At 40.2% G+C, this 19,654-nt stretch overlaps 1 protein-coding gene across 3 annotated transcripts in view; it reads right to left on the bottom strand.

Moving 5' to 3' along the window:
- Positions 1 to 19,654, bottom strand: part of fat3a (FAT atypical cadherin 3a) — a 372,460-nt gene that overhangs the window by 8,950 nt on the left and 343,856 nt on the right. The window contains exons 26-30 of one of the 3 annotated variants that reach the window (XM_042297587.1): positions 12,175 to 12,448; positions 11,348 to 11,798; positions 10,692 to 10,805; positions 4,181 to 4,240; positions 697 to 732 (exon numbers count right to left, since the gene is read on the bottom strand). In XM_042297587.1, coding sequence (XP_042153521.1) covers positions 697 to 732; positions 4,181 to 4,240; positions 10,692 to 10,805; positions 11,348 to 11,798; positions 12,175 to 12,448 — 935 coding nt within the window. The remainder of the gene's footprint in view (positions 1 to 696; positions 733 to 4,180; positions 4,241 to 10,691; positions 10,806 to 11,347; positions 11,799 to 12,174; positions 12,449 to 19,654) is intronic. The other 2 variants (XM_042297588.1, XM_042297589.1) reach the window with 2 other exon arrangements.

The following is a 19,654-nucleotide window of genomic DNA, read 5'->3' as shown; positions in this document are numbered from 1 at the left end:
TGTGTACAATGTCAGTGTATTTATGTATGTGTAATATGTTAGTGTATTTATATATGTGTACTATGTCAGTGTATTTATATATGTGTAATATGTCAGTGTATTTATGTATGTGTAATATGTCAGTGTATTTATGTATGTGTAATATGTTAGTGTATTTATATATGTGTAATATGTTAGTGTATTTATATATGTGTAATATGTCAGTGTATTTATGTATGTGTAATATGTCAGTGTATTTATGTATGTGTAATATGTTAGTGTATTTATATATGTGTAATATGTGTATTTATGTCAGTGTACTATGTCAGTGTATTTATGTATGTGTACAATGTCAGTGTATTTATGTATGTGTACTATGTCAGTTTATTTATATATGTGTAATATGTGTATTTATGTATGTGTAATATGTCAGTGTATTTATGTATGTGTAATATGTTAGTGTATTTATATATGTGTAATATGTTAGTGTATTTATATATGTGTAATATGTCAGTGTATTTATGTATGTGTAATATGTCAGTGTATTTATGTATGTGTAATATGTTAGTTTATTTATGTATGTGTAATATGTCAGTGTATTTATATATGTGTAATATGTCAGTTTATTTATATATGTGTAATATGTTAGTGTATTTATATATGTGTAATATGTGTATTTATGTCAGTGTACTTGATGTGAGATGAAAGGGGGGTCACCTCTGTTGTAGCTCTGACCTTGATCCATGACTGACACTGTCAGGTGGGAGAACAGGAGAAGAGAGAGCTTTAGAGTGTTAGCGTGTGTGTGTTTGTGTAAGAGGTGCCAGACAGGTGTTTGCGAGGCTTAGGATCGGACCATCTGAGACTCCCATCCACCCGAATGTTTAATATATCAATCTATTTATGTATCGTTAATGTGTCCATATACTTATGTATGTGTAATAAGTTAGTGTATTTATGTATGTGTACTATGTCAGTGTATTTATGTATGTGTAATATGTCAGTGTATTTATATATGTGTAATATGTCAGTGTATTTATGTATGTGTAATATGTCAGTTTATTTATATATATATTTATGTATGTGTAATATGTCAGTTGTTTATGTATGTGTATATGTCAGTGTATTTATTTATGTGTAATATGTCAGTTTATGTATGTGTAATATGTCAGTGTATTTATGTATGTGTAATTTAGTGTATTTATGTATGTAATATGTTATTTATGTATTTATATGTTATGTGTATTTATATGTTATATGTGTAATATGTATTTATGTATGTGTAATATGTCATGTATTTATGTATGTGTATATGTCAGTGTATTTATGTATGTATGTGTAATATGTAAGTGTATTTATGTATGTGTATTGTATGTATTTATGTATGTGTAATATGTCAGTGTATTTATGTATGTGTAATATGTCAGTGTATTTATGTGTAATATGTCAGTGTATTTATGTAAGTGTAATATGTCAATTTATGTCAGTGTATTTATGTATTTATGTAAGTAATATGTCAGTGTATTTATATATGTGTAATATGTCAGTGTATTTATATGTACTATGTCAGTGTATTTATATATGTCAGTGTATTTATGTATGTGTAATATGTCAGTTATTTATGTATGTGTAATATGTCAGTGTATTTATATATGTGTAATATGTCAGTGTATTTATGTATGTGTAATATGTCAGTGTATTTATATATGTGTAATATGTCAGTGTATTTATATATGTGTAATATGTCAGTTTTATTTATTTATGTGTAATATGTCAGTGTATTTATATATGTATGTGTATTTATATGTCATGTCAGTGTATTTATATATGTGTAATATGTCAGTGTATTTATGTATGTGTAATATGTCATTTATTTATGTGTCAGTGTATTTATGTGTAATATGTCAGTGTATTTATATATTTATGTATTTATATATGTGTAATATGTGTATTTATTTATGTGTACTATGTCAGTTTATTTATTTATGTATGTGTAATATGTCAGTGTATTTATGTATGTGTAATATGTCAGTGTATTTATATATGTGTAATATGTCAGTGTATTTATATATGTGTAATATGTCAGTTTATTTATATATGTGTAATATGTTAGTGTATTTATATATGTGTAATATGTGTATTTATGTCAGTGTACTATGTCAGTGTATTTATGTATGTGTACAATATCAGTGTATTTATATGTTATGTATATGTAATATGTGTACATGTGTATTTATGTATGTGTAATATGTCAGTGTATTTATGTATGTGTAATATGTCAGTGTATTTATATATGTGTATTTATATGTGTATTTATGTATTTATATATGTACTATGTCAGTGTATTTATGTATGTGTACAATGTCAGTGTATTTATGTATGTGTACTATGTCAATGTATTTATGTATGTGTACTATGTCAATGTATTTATGTATGTGTAATATGTGTATTTATATATGTGTACTATGTCAGTGTATTTATGTATGTGTAATATGTCAGTGTATTTATGTATGTGTAATATGTTAGTGTATTTATATATGTGTAATATGTTAGTGTATTTATATATGTGTAATATGTGTATTTATGTATGTGTAATATGTCAGTGTATTTATATATGTGTAATATGTCAGTGTATTTATATATGTGTAATATGTGTATTTATGTATGTGTACTATGTCAGTTTATTTATGTATGTGTAATATGTTAGTGTATTTATGTATGTGTAATATGTTAGTGTATTTATATATGTGTAATATGTGTATTTATGTATGTGTACTATGTTAGTGTATTTATGTATGTGTAATATGTTAGTGTATTTATATATGTGTAATATGTGTATTTATATATGTGTAATATGTGTATTTATGTCAGTGTACTATGTCAGTGTATTTATGTATGTGTACAATGTCAGTGTATTTATATATGTGTAATATGTTAGTGTATTTATATATGTGTAATATGTGTATTTATGTATGTGTACTATGTTAGTGTATTTATGTATGTGTAATATGTTAGTGTATTTATATATGTGTAATATGTGTATTTATGTATGTGTACTATGTCAGTGTATTTATGTATGTGTACTATGTCAGTACTTTACTACTTATATTTTTTCACTACCTTTACTTCACTACTGTCACGCATGATCCCTCTCCGGCCTCTAGGTCACCAGGCTGCTCGTTAGGGCGCACACCTGTCACCATCGTTACGCGCACCTGTGCTTCATCAGACTCACCTGGGCTCCATCACTTCCCTGATTACCTTCCCTATATATGTCATTCCCTTTGGTTCCATCCCCAGGCGTTACTGTTTCTGTTCCTGTGTCAGTTCTGTGTATTGTTCGTGTTTGTTATTTTGTATTATGTTGTGTTTATTTATTAAAACACTCACTCTCTGAACTTGATTCCCGACTCTCAGCGCACATCATTACAACTACATTTCTAAAGAAAATAATGTACCTTTTACTCCATACATTTTCCCTTTCCCTGGTCCAATTCACACACTTATTAAGAGAATATCCCTGGTGATTTCTACTGCCTCTGATCCGACGGACTCACTAAACACAAATGCTTTGCTTGTAAATGTCTGCGTGTTGTAGTGTGCCCCTGGCTATCTTGAAATAAAAATATTTTAAAAAAGAACATTGTGCTGTCAGGTTTGCTTAATATAAGCAATTTTAAATGATTTATACTTTTACTTTTGATACTTAAGTATATTTAAAACCAAATACTTTAAAACTTTTACTCAAGTAGTATTTTACTGGGTGACCTTTACTTTTACTTGAGTGATTTTCTATTAAGGTATCTTTACTTTTAACCAAGTATGACAATTGGGGACTTACACCACTTCCTTTTGGTCAGACACCCCCTCCCCCATGAACCCCTGGTGTGTGTGTGTGTGTGTGTGTGTGTGTGTGTGTGTGAGGCTTGACAACTTCAACATATGGGTTCCATGGAAGCTAGGTATTTGATGTGTACTGAAAATAAAGCCTACAGTATGTGTGTACTTTGAGTTTACATTACATGCAAGCCATGTATTTTACATCATGCCTGAAGTACATGATTTTCAAACCACAGCACTGTCAGAGTATTGTCATGGAGAGCATTGCCATGGCATCTCATAGAGAGAGAGAAGTGCAGGGAGAAGTAAAGAGAGGGTCAGAAGGATAGAGAGAAAGAGAAGGATGGATGAGACATGGTACCTTCGTTTTCAATAGTGTCGACTGCATCATTGACCAGTCGAATGACGGTCACTATGGAGGCTTGTTGAAGAGAAGCAGAGGGAGGAGACACGGTTTGAGACACAGGAAGTTGACAACGGGCTGCCAGGGAGCAGAGCTACTATTGGCTGAAGATGGGATCAACACTAGAGACGTGTAGCATGGGAGGTGTCTGATCCAAAGCTACATATGGAACCAGACTTAGAAGACCTACACTCTTAGAAAATGTTTTGCTATCTAGTACCTAAAATAAGTTTTCGGTTGACCCCATAGGAGAACCCTTTTTGGTTCCAGGTAGAAAGAACCCTTTCGGGTTCCATGTAGAACCCTCTGTGTAAAGGGTTCTACCTGGAACCAAAAGGGTTCTTTCTAACTGGAACCAAAAAAGGTTATCCTATGGGGACCGCCAAATAACTATTTTGGAACCTTTTTTTCTAAATGTGTAGGAGGGGACTAAAACAGAATCCATGTGCATTTGCTCATCCCGGTATTGGAGAGTATCCTCAGTACACACACACACACACACACACTTGTACCAACACACACTCCAATTTACACATGTATACATGAGGTAGGGCTGTGCTCAGAGAGACGAGAGCTAGACTGTTAAATTATGTTCTGAAGACATTCAATGAAAATCAGATAAATAGAAAAATAAAAACCAAATGGAGAAATGAACATTATAATGACATCACATCTACTGGAGCGGTCAGCCGAACTGATTCAGATTGTTCTGTGGCCTGATTGGCTAATATCAGAGTAGGATATTATGTGAAATGTGATCATCCTGACAGTGAAGAGTTTCCATTAATTATGAATGAATGAAGCATCAATGTTGATATGTCAGCATTGCATTTCAGCTATGTAGTCTTGTACATAGTAGCAACACACTATGATTATATAGATTCACATGTGGATGTCAGTGATTTTTGCAGAATGACCTGAGTGATCCATGTGAATCAAGAAACAACCCTTTATAGGCTAACTCTAAGTAAAAATAACTACTGACTTTTTCCCCAATACCAAAACGCCACAAAAACAAAGCACAAGTTCCATAACAATAACAAAAACACAGACAACACAATATAACACAACACATAAACAACCACCTAAAACCTAAACTGGCTTCTGCCAACAATTGGAACTGCAATATCAACGACTACAACCATTGAAAGACATGGGAAAGAACAACATGTGCTTGAATGCGTGATGATGAAACAATGACAAGTTAACAAACACAACATAGCTGTGTGGATGGAAGCACAGTGTTATTCCTCTTATGTCAGATGTCTGTCTGTGTGCACACTGTCACACCCAAATGAAAACAACAATCTGACCGGTATGGAAATCAACTAACACACTGTCACACTGTCACTTCCAATTGAAAACAATCTGACCGGTATGGAAATCAACTAACACACTGTCACACTGTCACTTCCAAATGAAAACAACAATCTGACCGGTATGGAAATCAACTAACACACTGTCACACTGTCACTTCCAAATGAAAACAACAATCTGACAGGTATGGAAATCAACTAACACACTGTCACACTGTCACTTCCAAATGAAAACAACATGACAGGTATGGAAATCAACTAACACACTGTCACACTGTCACTTCCAAATGAAAACAACATGACAGGTATGAAATCAACTAACACACTGTCACACTGTCACTTCCAAATGAAAACAACATGACCGGTATGGAAATCAACTAACACACTGTCACACTGTCACTTCCAAATGAAAACAACATGACAGGTATGGAAATCAACTAACACACTGTCACACTGTCACTTCCAAATGAAAACAACATGACAGGTATGGAAATCAACTAACACACTGTCACACTGTCACTTCCAAATGAAAACAACATGACAGGTATGGAAATCAACTAACACACTGTCACACTGTCACTTCCAAATGAAAACAACATGACAGGTATGGAAATCAACTAACACACTGTCACACTGTCACTTCCAAATGAAAACAACATGACAGGTATGGAAATCAACTAACACACTGTCACACTGTCACTTCCAAATGAAAACAACATGACAGGTATGGAAATCAACTAACACACTGTCACACTGTCACTTCCAAATGAAAACAACATGACAGGTATGGAAATCAACTAACACACTGTCACACTGTCACTTCCAAATGAAAACAACATGACAGGTATGGAAATCAACTAACAAATGAAAACAACATGACTGTCACACTGTCACTTCCAAATGAAAACAACATGACAGGTATGGAAATCAACTGTCAACACAAATGAAAACAACATGACAGTCACACTGTCACTGTCACAAATGAAAACAACATGACAGGTATGGAAATCAACTAACACACTGTCACACTGTCACTTCCAAATGAAAACAACATGACAGGTATGGAAATCAACTAACACACTGTCACACTGTCACTTCCAAATGAAAACAACATGACAGGTATGGAAATCAACTAACACACTGTCACACTGTCACTTCCAAATGAAAACAACATGACAGGTATGGAAATCAACTAACACACTGTCACACTGTCACTTCCAAATGAAAACAACATGACAGGTATGGAAATCAACTAACACACTGTCACACTGTCACTTCCAAATGAAAACAACATGACAGGTATGGAAATCAACTAACACACTGTCACACTGTCACTTCCAAATGAAAACAACATGACAGGTATGGAAATCAACTAACACACTGTCACACTGTCACTTCCAAATGAAAACAACATGACAGGTATGGAAATCAACTAACACACTGTCACACTGTCACTTCCAAATGAAAACAACATGACAGGTATGGAAATCAACTAACACACTGTCACACTGTCACTTCCAAATGAAAACAACATGACAGGTATGGAAATCAACTAACACACTGTCACACTGTCACTTCCAAATGAAAACAACATGACAGGTATGGAAATCAACTAACACACTGTCACACTGTCACTTCCAAATGAAAACAACATGACAGGTATGGAAATCAACTAACACACTGTCACACTGTCACTTCCAAATGAAAACAACATGACAGGTATGGAAATCAACTAACACACTGTCACACTGTCACTTCCAAATGAAAACAACATGACAGGTATGGAAATCAACTAACACACTGTCACACTGTCACTTCCAAATGAAAACAACATGACAGGTATGGAAATCAACTAACACACTGTCACACTGTCACTTCCAAATGAAAACAACATGACAGGTATGGAAATCAACTAACACACTGTCACACTGTCACTCCAAATGAAAACAACATGACAGGTATGGAAATCAACTAACACACTGTCACACTGTCACTTCCAAATGAAAACAACATGACAGGTATGGAAATCAACTAACACACTGTCACACTGTCACTTCCAAATGAAAACAACATGACAGGTATGGAAATCAACTAACACACTGTCACACTGTCACTTCCAAATGAAAACAACATGACAGGTATGGAAATCAACTAACACACTGTCACACTGTCACTTCCAAATGAAAACAACATGACAGGTATGGAAATCAACTAACACACTGTCACACTGTCACTTCCAAATGAAAACAACATGACAGGTATGGAAATCAACTAACACACTGTCACACTGTCACTTCCAAATGAAAACAACATGACAGGTATGGAAATCAACTAACACACTGTCACACTGTCACTTCCAAATGAAAACAACATGACAGGTATGGAAATCAACTAACACACTGTCACACTGTCACTTCCAAATGAAAACAACATGACAGGTATGGAAATCAACTAACACACTGTCACACTGTCACTTCCAAATGAAAACAACATGACAGGTATGGAAATCAACTAACACACTGTCACACTGTCACTTCCAAATGAAAACAACATGACAGGTATGGAAATCAACTAACACACTGTCACACTGTCACTTCCAAATGAAAACAACATGACAGGTATGGAAATCAACTAACACACTGTCACACTGTCACTTCCAAATGAAAACAACATGACAGGTATGGAAATCAACTAACACACTGTCACACTGTCACTTCCAAATGAAAACAACATGACAGGTATGGAAATCAACTAACACACTGTCACACTGTCACTTCCAAATGAAAACAACATGACAGGTATGGAAATCAACTAACACACTGTCACACTGTCACTTCCAAATGAAAACAACATGACAGGTATGGAAATCAACTAACACACTGTCACACTGTCACTTCCAAATGAAAACAACATGACAGGTATGGAAATCAACTAACACACTGTCACACTGTCACTTCCAAATGAAAACAACATGACAGGTATGGAAATCAACTAACACACTGTCACACTGTCACTTCCAAATGAAAACAACATGACAGGTATGGAAATCAACTAACACACTGTCACACTGTCACTTCCAAATGAAAACAACATGACAGGTATGGAAATCAACTAACACACTGTCACACTGTCACTTCCAAATGAAAACAACATGACAGGTATGGAAATCAACTAACACACTGTCACACTGTCACTTCCAAATGAAAACAACATGACAGGTATGGAAATCAACTAACACACTGTCACACTGTCACTTCCAAATGAAAACAACATGACAGGTATGGAAATCAACTAACACACTGTCACACTGTCACTTCCAAATGAAAACAACATGACAGGTATGGAAATCAACTAACACACTGTCACACTGTCACTTCCAAATGAAAACAACATGACAGGTATGGAAATCAACTAACACACTGTCACACTGTCACTTCCAAATGAAAACAACCTGACCGGTATGGAAATCAACTAACACACTGTCACACTGTCACTTCCAAATGAAAACAACATGACAGGTATGGAAATCAACTAACACACTGTCACACTGTCACTTCCAAATGAAAACAACAACCTGACCGGTATGGAAATCAACTAACACACTGTCACACTGTCACTTCCAAATGAAAACAACATGACAGGTATGGAAATCAACTAACACACTGTCACACTGTCACTTCCAAATGAAAACAACAATCTGACCGGTATGGAAATCAACTAACACACTGTCACACTGTCACTTCCAAATGAAAACAACATGACAGGTATGGAAATCAACTAACACACTGTCACACTGTCACTTCCAAATGAAAACAACATGACAGGTATGGAAATCAACTAACACACTGTCACACTGTCACTTCCAAATGAAAACAACATGACAGGTATGGAAATCAACTAACACACTGTCACACTGTCACTTCCAAATGAAAACAACATGACGGGTATGGAAATCAACTAACACACTGTCACACTATGGAAATCAACTAACACACTGTCACACTGTCACTTCCAAATGAAAACAACATGACAGGTATGGAAATCAACTAACACACTGTCACACTGTCACTTCCAAATGAAAACAACATGACAGGTATGGAAATCAACTAACACACTGTCACACTGTCACTTCCAAATGAAAACAACATGACAGGTATGGAAAATAAAACAATTCACAGGATTAAAATAACTGGATTAAAAAACGAGAAAAAAAACCTCCAAGTGTTACGGCTTTCTTCCGTAGAAGGAGAAGCAGACCAAAAGGCAGCGTGGTGGTTACTCATGTTCTTTAATGTAAAAATGAACGATACAAGAAATAACTTAAATCTACAAAACAACAAACGGACCGTGAAAACCTATACAGCCTATCTTGTGACAACAAACACAGATACAGGAACAATCACCCACAAACACACAGTGAAACCCGGGCTACCTAAATATGGTTCCCAATCAGAGACAACGATAATCACCTGACTCTGATTGAGAACCCACTCAGGCAGCCATAGACTCTCCTAGACAACCCTACTCAGCCACAATCCCAATGCCTACTAAAACCCCAATACAAAAACACACCACAAAATAAACCCATGTCACACCCTGGCCTGACCAAAAAATAAAGAAAACACAAAATACTAAGACCAAGGCGTGACACCAAGAATGAACATGAACAGATTATATGAAACACATAAATCAAACAATAACATTGAGGACAAATAAACTAACACACTGGATATCAAATTGTTTTCCTGAAACACTTTCATAACACAGCAGGAGTAAATGCATCTGTTGGAGAGAGGGTGTTAGTTATTGTTAATCACAACATCTCTCTTTTAATGACCTAACATCACACCCCCCCGACTCCTTCCCTACCTAGTTCCCTATCTCTTAGGTGTTTGCAGATCTAAATGAACTGTTATTGACGCAATATGGCGATGGCGCGACCTCATCCGACGTGCTTTAGGGAGCTTCAGCCATATTGCTTTTAAATACAGTAGCTGGTACTTCTGAATCTGCAAACACCTAAGGCTAATGATAGGGGCTTAGGGGAAGACAAGACTAAGTTAAGTGTTGCTATCGGACCGGACGGCAGACTACCTCACTGTCGCTATGGGTGTGGCCGTAAAGAGGCACGAGAAAGGAGGGGCATGTCTTACCGTTGTCGTCGCAGGAGTCGGAGTGGAAGGAGCTCAGTGATTGGACCTCAGAGTTGCTGCCCTTGTTGCTCCCTGAGAAACAGGTCATCTCTTCGCCCATATCTACCATTTTACCTGCAGGGAGAGGTCAGAGGGTAAAGTTCAGGGCGTCTGAGAGATGTGGGAGCCACTGAAGAACAGGCTCGTTTGTACCAGGGCTGTCTTTGTTGTGGCACAAATCACACACATACTTTGGCTCCATCGACAACACTGCTGGCATCGAGAGCTAGATGTACCCCGCACTCACACACACACACACACACACACACACACACACACACACACACACACACACTTTTGATTTGGGAATCAAAGCCAGCTCATAATTAGGATGGTCTTGATAAACTGAACGTGAGGATCTCTGAGTGTAGTTCTGTGTAATATGAATATGAATGAATATGGAAATGGAACAACAATGCACTCCCTCTCAAGGGTTCCTGGAAAAGAGAATCACTTGGAGGGATACTCAATCACACAAACGGAATATACAGTATGCATGAATACACACAAACACAAGACACCACAAACACGTATGAACAAAGACTGTACCACACACAAACAGGTTCAAACACATCACACTAATACATAACTATGTCCTCCCACCCACACACACTGACCCTCGTCGCTATCCCAGGGGCTCTTGTGGATGGAGTCACAGTCAGAACGACAGGGCGAGACAGGTGGCAGGTTGGGCGCCACGCTACACACCACCACCCCCCTCCGTACTGTGCCTCCCAGAATCCTGGGTGACTCTGGGTGGAAGGTGCTCATCTCAGTGTGTTCCACGCCTCTCCCGTCCGCCATCTTCTCCAGCGTGGACCGCGGATCGCCTTGGAAACAGGGTGTATATGCCATGGGCCTCACAGGCACCTGGGGCGGGCCGAGCATCCCAGTTCCGCCACCTATCACAGTGGCGCACAGCCCCGCTTCGGCGTACAGGTTCAAGGGGTCTCCCGGCGTGCAGCGCAGGGTCTTGAACTGAACGCCGTTGGCCTTGTTTAACAGAGCTGCTGTTGCTGGATCTTGGACCAGCGTCAAGTTGTTACGGGAGTAGTTCTTCTGGAACACCTGGAGACAAAATATAGTTTTGGTATTTCTTGTAAAACAATATATAGGATTAAAGATGTAGGATCTTAATTTGAGACCGTTTCTGAGGCAGGAAAATAATCCTGCATCAACAGGAAATATGAATTTTTAGGGGTTGATACATTTTTCTTATGGGAAAATCAAGTCTGACATTTCTGTGGAAATTAGAAACATCAGAAGCCTTTTCAAACCTTAAATACAATACAAGTTTTAAATGTACTACATCGCAGGACAGTGTGATCAACTTAAGATCCTACATCTGTAAAAGCAACGAAGGCTGAATTATTTGATATAACTTACACATTTCATCGTAAAAATAAAAACACACAATAATAAGTAACCAACACAATACAAATACCTTCTTACGGAAGGCGATGAAGAGGATGATGAGGGTGGCGATGACGAATAGGACAACAGCAATGCCGATCAGTTCTTCTTTCCCCACCATGGCGTGTCCAGCCTGCATGTCTGGTACCACCACGGGCCGCAGGCCGCAGAGCTGGCCCACGAAGCCCGCCGTGCAGTTGCAGTAGAACGAGCCGTGCGTGTTGACACACACACCGCCGTTCTCACATTCTGCTTCGCCACCCGTGGCTCCACCCCGCTCACACTCATTTACGTCTTCCTCGCACCTGGAGAGGGTGAACGGAGGAGGGAAGGGAGCGAAGGAAGACGAGAGAGGGATGAGGGGAAAACTTTGCATGGTAATTAGTTTAGATAGTCTGTACACTCCAAAACTTGAGGTAGGCATCAATATATCTAAACCTCTGTCACTTCAGGTGGCACTTAAAACCAATTATCACAGGTAGTTTGTGGGACATTTAATAATTGCCTGACTAAAACTGATTAAGACTCTCCTTCAATTTGGAGGTGGGAGGGGAGACATGTAGAGAGGGTGATAGAGGACAGCTCAGGGACTCCCAGGGTGTTTCTCAAAATGCATACTACCGTGCTCCGGTACTACTGTACTACCGTGCTACCGTGCTACCGTGCTACAGTACTACCGTGCTACTGTGATACAGTACTACCATACTACAGTACTACCATACTACCATGCTACCGTACTACCGTGCTACCGTACTACAGCACTACCGTGCCTCTGTGCTACCGTACTACCGTGCTACCATAGTACCGTGCTACCGTACTACAATACTACCGTGCATACTACCGTACTACCCGTACTACCGTGCTACCGTACTACCTGCTAACGTACTACCGTACTACCGTACTACCGTGCTACCGTACTACCGTGCTACCGTACTACCGTGCATACTACCTTACTACCCGTACTACCGTGCTACCGTACTACCTGCTACCGTACTACCATACTACCGTGCTACCATACTACCGTGCATACTACCTTACTACCCGTACTACCGTGCTACCGTACTACCATACTACCGTGCATACTACCATACTACCGTACTACCATACTACCGTGCTACCATACTACCGTGCATACTACCATACTACCGTACTACCGTGCTACCATACTACTGTGCATACTACCATACTACCGTACTACCGTGCTACCATACTACCGTGCATACTACCTTACTACCAGTACTACCGTGCTACCTTACTACCAGTACTACCGTGCTACCGTGCATACTACCATACTACCGTACTACCCGTGCTACCATACTACCGTGCATACTACCATACTACCGTACTACCGTGCTACCATACTACCGTGCATACTACCATACTTCCGTACTACCGTGCTACCATACTACTGTGCATACTACCATACTACCGTACTACCGTGCTACCATACTACCGTGCATACTACCTTACTACCAGTACTACCGTGCTACCTTACTACCAGTACTACCGTGCTACCGTGCATACTACCATACTACCGTACTACCGTGCTACCATACTACCGTGCATACTACCATACTACCGTACTACCGTGCTACCATACTACCGTGCATACTACCTTACTACCAGTACTACCGTGCTACCAAATACTACCAGTACTACCGTGCTACCGTGCATACTACCATACTACCGTACTACCGTGCTACCATACTACCGTGCATACTACCATACTACCGTACTACCGTGCTACCATACTACCGTGCATACTACCATACTACCGTACTACCATACTACTGTGCATACTACCATACTACCGTACTACCGTGCTACCATACTACCGTGCATACTACCTTACTACCAGTACTACCGTGCTACCGTACTACCATACTACCGTGCATACTACCATACTACCGTACTACCATACTACCGTGCTGATACTACCGTGCATAAATACTACCGTACTACCGTGCTACCATACTACTGTGCATACTAATACTACCGTACTACCGTGCTACCATACTACCGTGCATACTACCTTACTACCAGTTGTGCTACCTTACTACCAGTACTTGCTACCGTGCATACTACCATACTGTACTACCGTGCTACCATAAATAAATACTACCGTACTACGTGCACCATACTACCGTGCATACTACCATTGCCGCACTGGCTGCTACCATACTACTGTGCATACTACCATACTACCGTACTACCGTGCTAATACTACCGGCATACTACCTCACACTACCAGTACTACCGTGCTACCTTACTACCAGTACTACCGTGCTACCGTGCATACTACCATACTACCGTACTACCGTGCTACCATACTACCGTGCATACTACCATACTACCGTACACCGTGCTACCATACTACCGTGCATACTACCTTACTACCAGTACTACCGTGCATACTACCATACTACCGTACTACCGTGCTACCATACTACCGTGCATACTACCATACTACCGTACTACCGTGCTACCATACTACCGTGCATACTACCTGCTCCGAGCAAGCAAATTGGAGCACGGGAGGGTCGGAGTATGAGTCCAAATTAAAGTATGCGAAAGGGAGCCTGGAGGGCACTTCTTGAATGCATACTCCGTTTGTATATATTTTAAGCTTTAACGGAAAGTATGAAAATAAATATGACGCAACCACGTAAAAAATTGAAGCAATGGCTGAAGCGAGAGAAAATACACTGACTTAGGAAAGAAATGTTGCCTATTCACATCTCATATGTTGCCTGACTACAGTATTTTTTATCTTGATATGTTAAAAAATACAGGCTGCGTTAATTATTGCATGTTTACCTGCCTACGTACCCTATATAGCAAGCCCAAAATAAGTAAACAGGGCTAACTGACTAGCTACTAGTACTGTTAGCAAGCCAGATAGCCACAAAGAATTGTTAGCTAGCTACACACAAAGAATGGACATCAATCTTGCATAATATTAGCTTTAGCTAATTGATGCCTTTTTAACTAGCTTGCTAGCTAGATTATTATGATTCACACATCTAGCTGATAATTCTGAAGTAAAACATTTGCTTTGTGTATATCTTGTTTCATCTATTGTTGTCGTCATTGTCTTGGCTGGAAGAAGGTTCAGTGAAAGGAAGATACAGAGTGAGGTAATACAGTAGGGTGAGATGCAGCATGAGGTAATACAGTAGGGGGAGATATAGCATGAGGTAATACAGTAGGGTGAGATGCAGCATGAGGTAATACAGTAGGGGGAGATATAGCATGAGGTAATACAGTAGGGGGAGATGCAGCATGAGGTAATACAGTAGGGGGAGATATAGCATGAGGTAATACAGTAGGGGGAGATACAGCGTGAGGTAATACAGTAGGGTGAGATGCAGCATGAGGTAATACAGTAGGGGGAGATATAGCATGAGGTAATACAGTAGGGGGAGATGCAGCATGAGGTAATACAGTAGGAGGAGATGCAACATGAGGTAATACAGTAGGGGAGATGCAGCATGAGGTAATACAGTAGGGGAGATGCAGCATGAGGTAATGCAGTAGGGGGGATGCAGCATGAGGTAATACAGTAGGGGCAGATGCAGCATGAGGTAATACAGTAGGGGAGATAATGACAGTAGGGGAGATGAGATGCAGCAGTGAGGTAATACAGTAGGGGAGATGCAGCATGAGGTAATACAGTAGGGGAAATGCAGCATGAGGTAATACAGTAGGGGAGATGCAGCATGAGGTAATACAGTAGGGGAGATGCAGCATGAGGTGAATAATACAGTAGGGGGAGATGTAGGGGGGAGATGCAGCATGAGGTAATACAGTAGGGGAGAGATGCAGCATGAGGTAATACAGTAGGGGGAGATGCAGCATGAGGTAATAAAGTAGGGGGAGATGCAGCATGAGGTAATACAGTAGGGTGAGATGCAGCGTAAGGTAATACAGTAGGGGGAGATGCAGCATGAGGTAATACAGTAGGGGGAAATGCAGCATGAGGTAATACAGTAGAGGGAGATGCAGCATGAGGTAATACAGTAGGGGGAAATGCAGCATGAGGTAATACAGTAGGGGGAGATGCAGCATGAGGTAATACAGTAGGGGAAATGCAGTGTGAGGTAATATAGTAGGGGGAGATATAGCATGAGGTAATACAGTAGGGGAGATACAGGGGTAGATGCAGCATGAGGTAATACAGTAGGGGAGATGCAGCATGAGGTAATACAGTAGGGGAGAGATACAGCATGAGGTAATACAGTAGGGGAGATGCAGCATGAGGTAATACAGTAGGGGAGATGCAGCATGAGCATGAGGTAATACAGTAGGGGAGATATAGCATGAGGTAATACAGTAGGGGAGATACAGAGTGAGGTAATACAGTAGGGGAGATGCAGCATGAGGTAATACAGTAGGGGAGATACAGCATGAGGTAATACAGTAGGGGGAGATACAGCGTGAGGTAATACAGCAGGGGGAAATGCAGTGTGAGGTAATACAGTAGGGTGACATGTAGCATGAGGTAATACAGTAGGGGGAGATGTAGCATGAGGTAATACAATAGGGGGAAATGCAGTGTGAGGTAATACAATAGAGGGAGATGTAGCATGAGGTAATACAGTAGGGGGAGATGTAGCATGAGGTAATACAATAGAGGGAAATGCAGTGTGAGGTAATACAATAGAGGGAGATGTAGCATGAGGTAATACAGTAGGGGGAGATGTAGCATGAGGTAATACAATAGGGGGAAATGCAGTGTGAGGTAATACAATAGAGGGAGATGTAGCATGAGGTAATACAGTAGGGGGAAATACAGTGTGAGGTAATACAGTAGAGGGACATGTAGCATGAGGTAATACAGTAGGGGGAGATGTAGCGTGAGGTAATACAGCAGGGGGAAATGCAGTGTGAGGTAATACAATAGGGTGAGATGCAGCATGAGGTAATACAGTAGGGGGAGATACAGTGTGAGGTAATACAGTAGGGGGAGATGCAGCGTGAGGTAATACAGCAGGGTGAGATACAGCATGAGGTAATACAGTAGGGGGAGATACAGCATGAGGTAATACAGTAGGGGAGATGCAGCATGAGGTAATACAGTAGGGGATACAGATATAGCATGAGGTAATACAGTAGGGGAGATGCAGCATGAGGTAATACAGTAGGGGATACATGAGGATGCAGCATGAGGTAATACAGTAGGGGAGATGCAGCATGAGGTAATACAGTAGGGGATACAGCATGAGATACAGCATGAGTTAATACAGTAGGGGATATAGCATGAGGTAATACAGGGGAGATATAGCATGAGTTAATACAGTAGGGGGAGATATAGCATGAGTAATACAGTAGGGGAGATGCAGCATGAGGTAATACAGTAGGGGAGATACAGTGTGAGGTAATACAGTAGGGGAGATATAGCATGAGGTAATACAGTAGGGGAGAGATACAGCATGAGTTAATACAGTAGGGGAGATACAGCATGAGTTAATACAGTAGGGGATGCAGATACAGTGTGAGGTAATACAGTAGGGGGGGGAGATATAGCATGAGGTAATACAGTAGGGGAGATACAGCATGAGTTAATACAGTAGGGGATGAGATAGGTAGCAGCATGAGGTAATACAGTAGGGGAGATGCAGCATGAGGTAATACAGTAGGGGAGATACAGAGGTAATACAGTAGGGGATGATGAGGTAATACAGTAGGGGAGATGCAGCATGAGTTAATACAGTAGGGGAGATATAGCATGAGGTAATACAGTAGGGGATACAGCAGATGCAGCATGAGGTAATACAGTAGGGAGATATAGCATGAGTTAATACAGTAGGGGAGATGCAGCATGAGGTAATACAGTAGGGGAGATGCAGCATGAGGTAATACAGTAGGGTGAGATGCAGCATGAGGTAATACAGTAGGGGAGATGCAGCGTAAGGTAATACAGTAGGGGAGATATAGCATGAGGTAATACAGTAGGGGAGATGCAGCGTGAGGTAATACAGTAGGGGAGATGCAGCGTGAGGTAATACAGTAGGGGAGATATAGCATGAGTTAATACAGTAGGGGAGATATAGCATGAGGGGAGATAGCATAATACAGTAGGGGAGATGCAGCATGAGGTAATACAGTAGGGGTAGATGAGATGCAGCATGAGGTAATACAGTAGGGGAGATGCAGCATGAGGTAATACAGTAGGGGAGATACAGCATGAGGTAATACAGTAGGGGAGATATAGCATGAGGTAATACAGTAGGGGAGATACAGCATGAGGTAATACAGTAGGGGAGATACAGCATGAGGTAATACAGTAGGGGAGATATAGCATGAGGTAATACAGTAGGGGAGATACAGCATGAGGTAATACAGTAGGGGAGATACAGCATGAGGTAATACAGTAGGGGAGATATAGCATGAGGTAATACAGTAGGGGAGATACAGCATGAGGTAATACAGTAGGGGAGATACAGCATGAGGTAATACAGTAGGGGAGATATAGCATGAGGTAATACAGTAGGGGAGATACAGCATGAGTAATAAGTACAGTAGGGGGGAGATACAGCATGAGGTAATACAGTAGGGGAGATACAGCATGAGGTAATACAGTAGGGGAGATACAGCATGAGGTAATACAGTAGGGGAGATAAGCATGAGATTAATACAGTAGGGGAGATGCAGCATGAGTAATACAGTAGGGGAGATGCAGCATGAGGTAATACAGTAGGGGAGATGCAGTAGGGGAGATACAGCATGAGGTAATACAGTAGGGGAGATATAGCATGAGATACAGTAGGGGAGATGAGCATGAGGTAATACAGTAGGGGAGATACAGCATGATACAGCATGAGGTAATACAGTAGGGGAGATACAGCATGAGGTAATACAGTAGGGGAGATATAGCATGAGGTAATACAGTGAGATACAGTAAATACAGTAGGGGAGATATAGCATGAGTAATACAGTAGGGGAGATGAGGTAGCAGTGAGGTAATACAGTAGGGGAGATGCAGCATGAGGTAATACAGTAGGGGAGATATAGCATGAGTTAATACAGTAGGGGAGATGCAGCATGAGGTAATACAGTAGGGGAGATGCAGCGTAAGGTAATACAGTAGGGAGATGCAGCATGAGGTAATACAGTAGGGGAGATGCAGCATGAGGTAATACAGTAGGGGAGATGCAGCATGAGGTAATACAGTGGGTGAGATGCAGCATGAGGTAATACAGTAGGGGAGATGCAGCAGCATGAGGTAGGGGAGATACAGCATGAGGGGGGAGATGCAGCAGAGTGAGGTAATACAGAGGGGAGATAATACAGTAGGGGAGATGATAGCATGAGTTAATACAGTAGGGGATAGATATAGCATGAGGTAATACAGTAGGGGAGATGCAGCATGAGGTAATACAGTAGGGGAGATGCAGCATGAGGTAATACAGTAGGGGAGATATAGCATGAGGTAATACAGTAGGGGATACAGATATAGCATGAGGTAATACAGTAGGGAGAGATGCAGCATGAGGTAATACAGTAGGGGA

Source organism: Oncorhynchus tshawytscha, linkage group LG14 (assembly GCF_018296145.1).
Source record: "Oncorhynchus tshawytscha isolate Ot180627B linkage group LG14, Otsh_v2.0, whole genome shotgun sequence".
Lineage (NCBI taxonomy): Eukaryota > Metazoa > Chordata > Actinopteri > Salmoniformes > Salmonidae > Oncorhynchus > Oncorhynchus tshawytscha.
The sequence above is the reverse complement of the archived record's forward strand: the minus strand, read 5'-3'. Positions and strand labels throughout refer to the sequence as shown.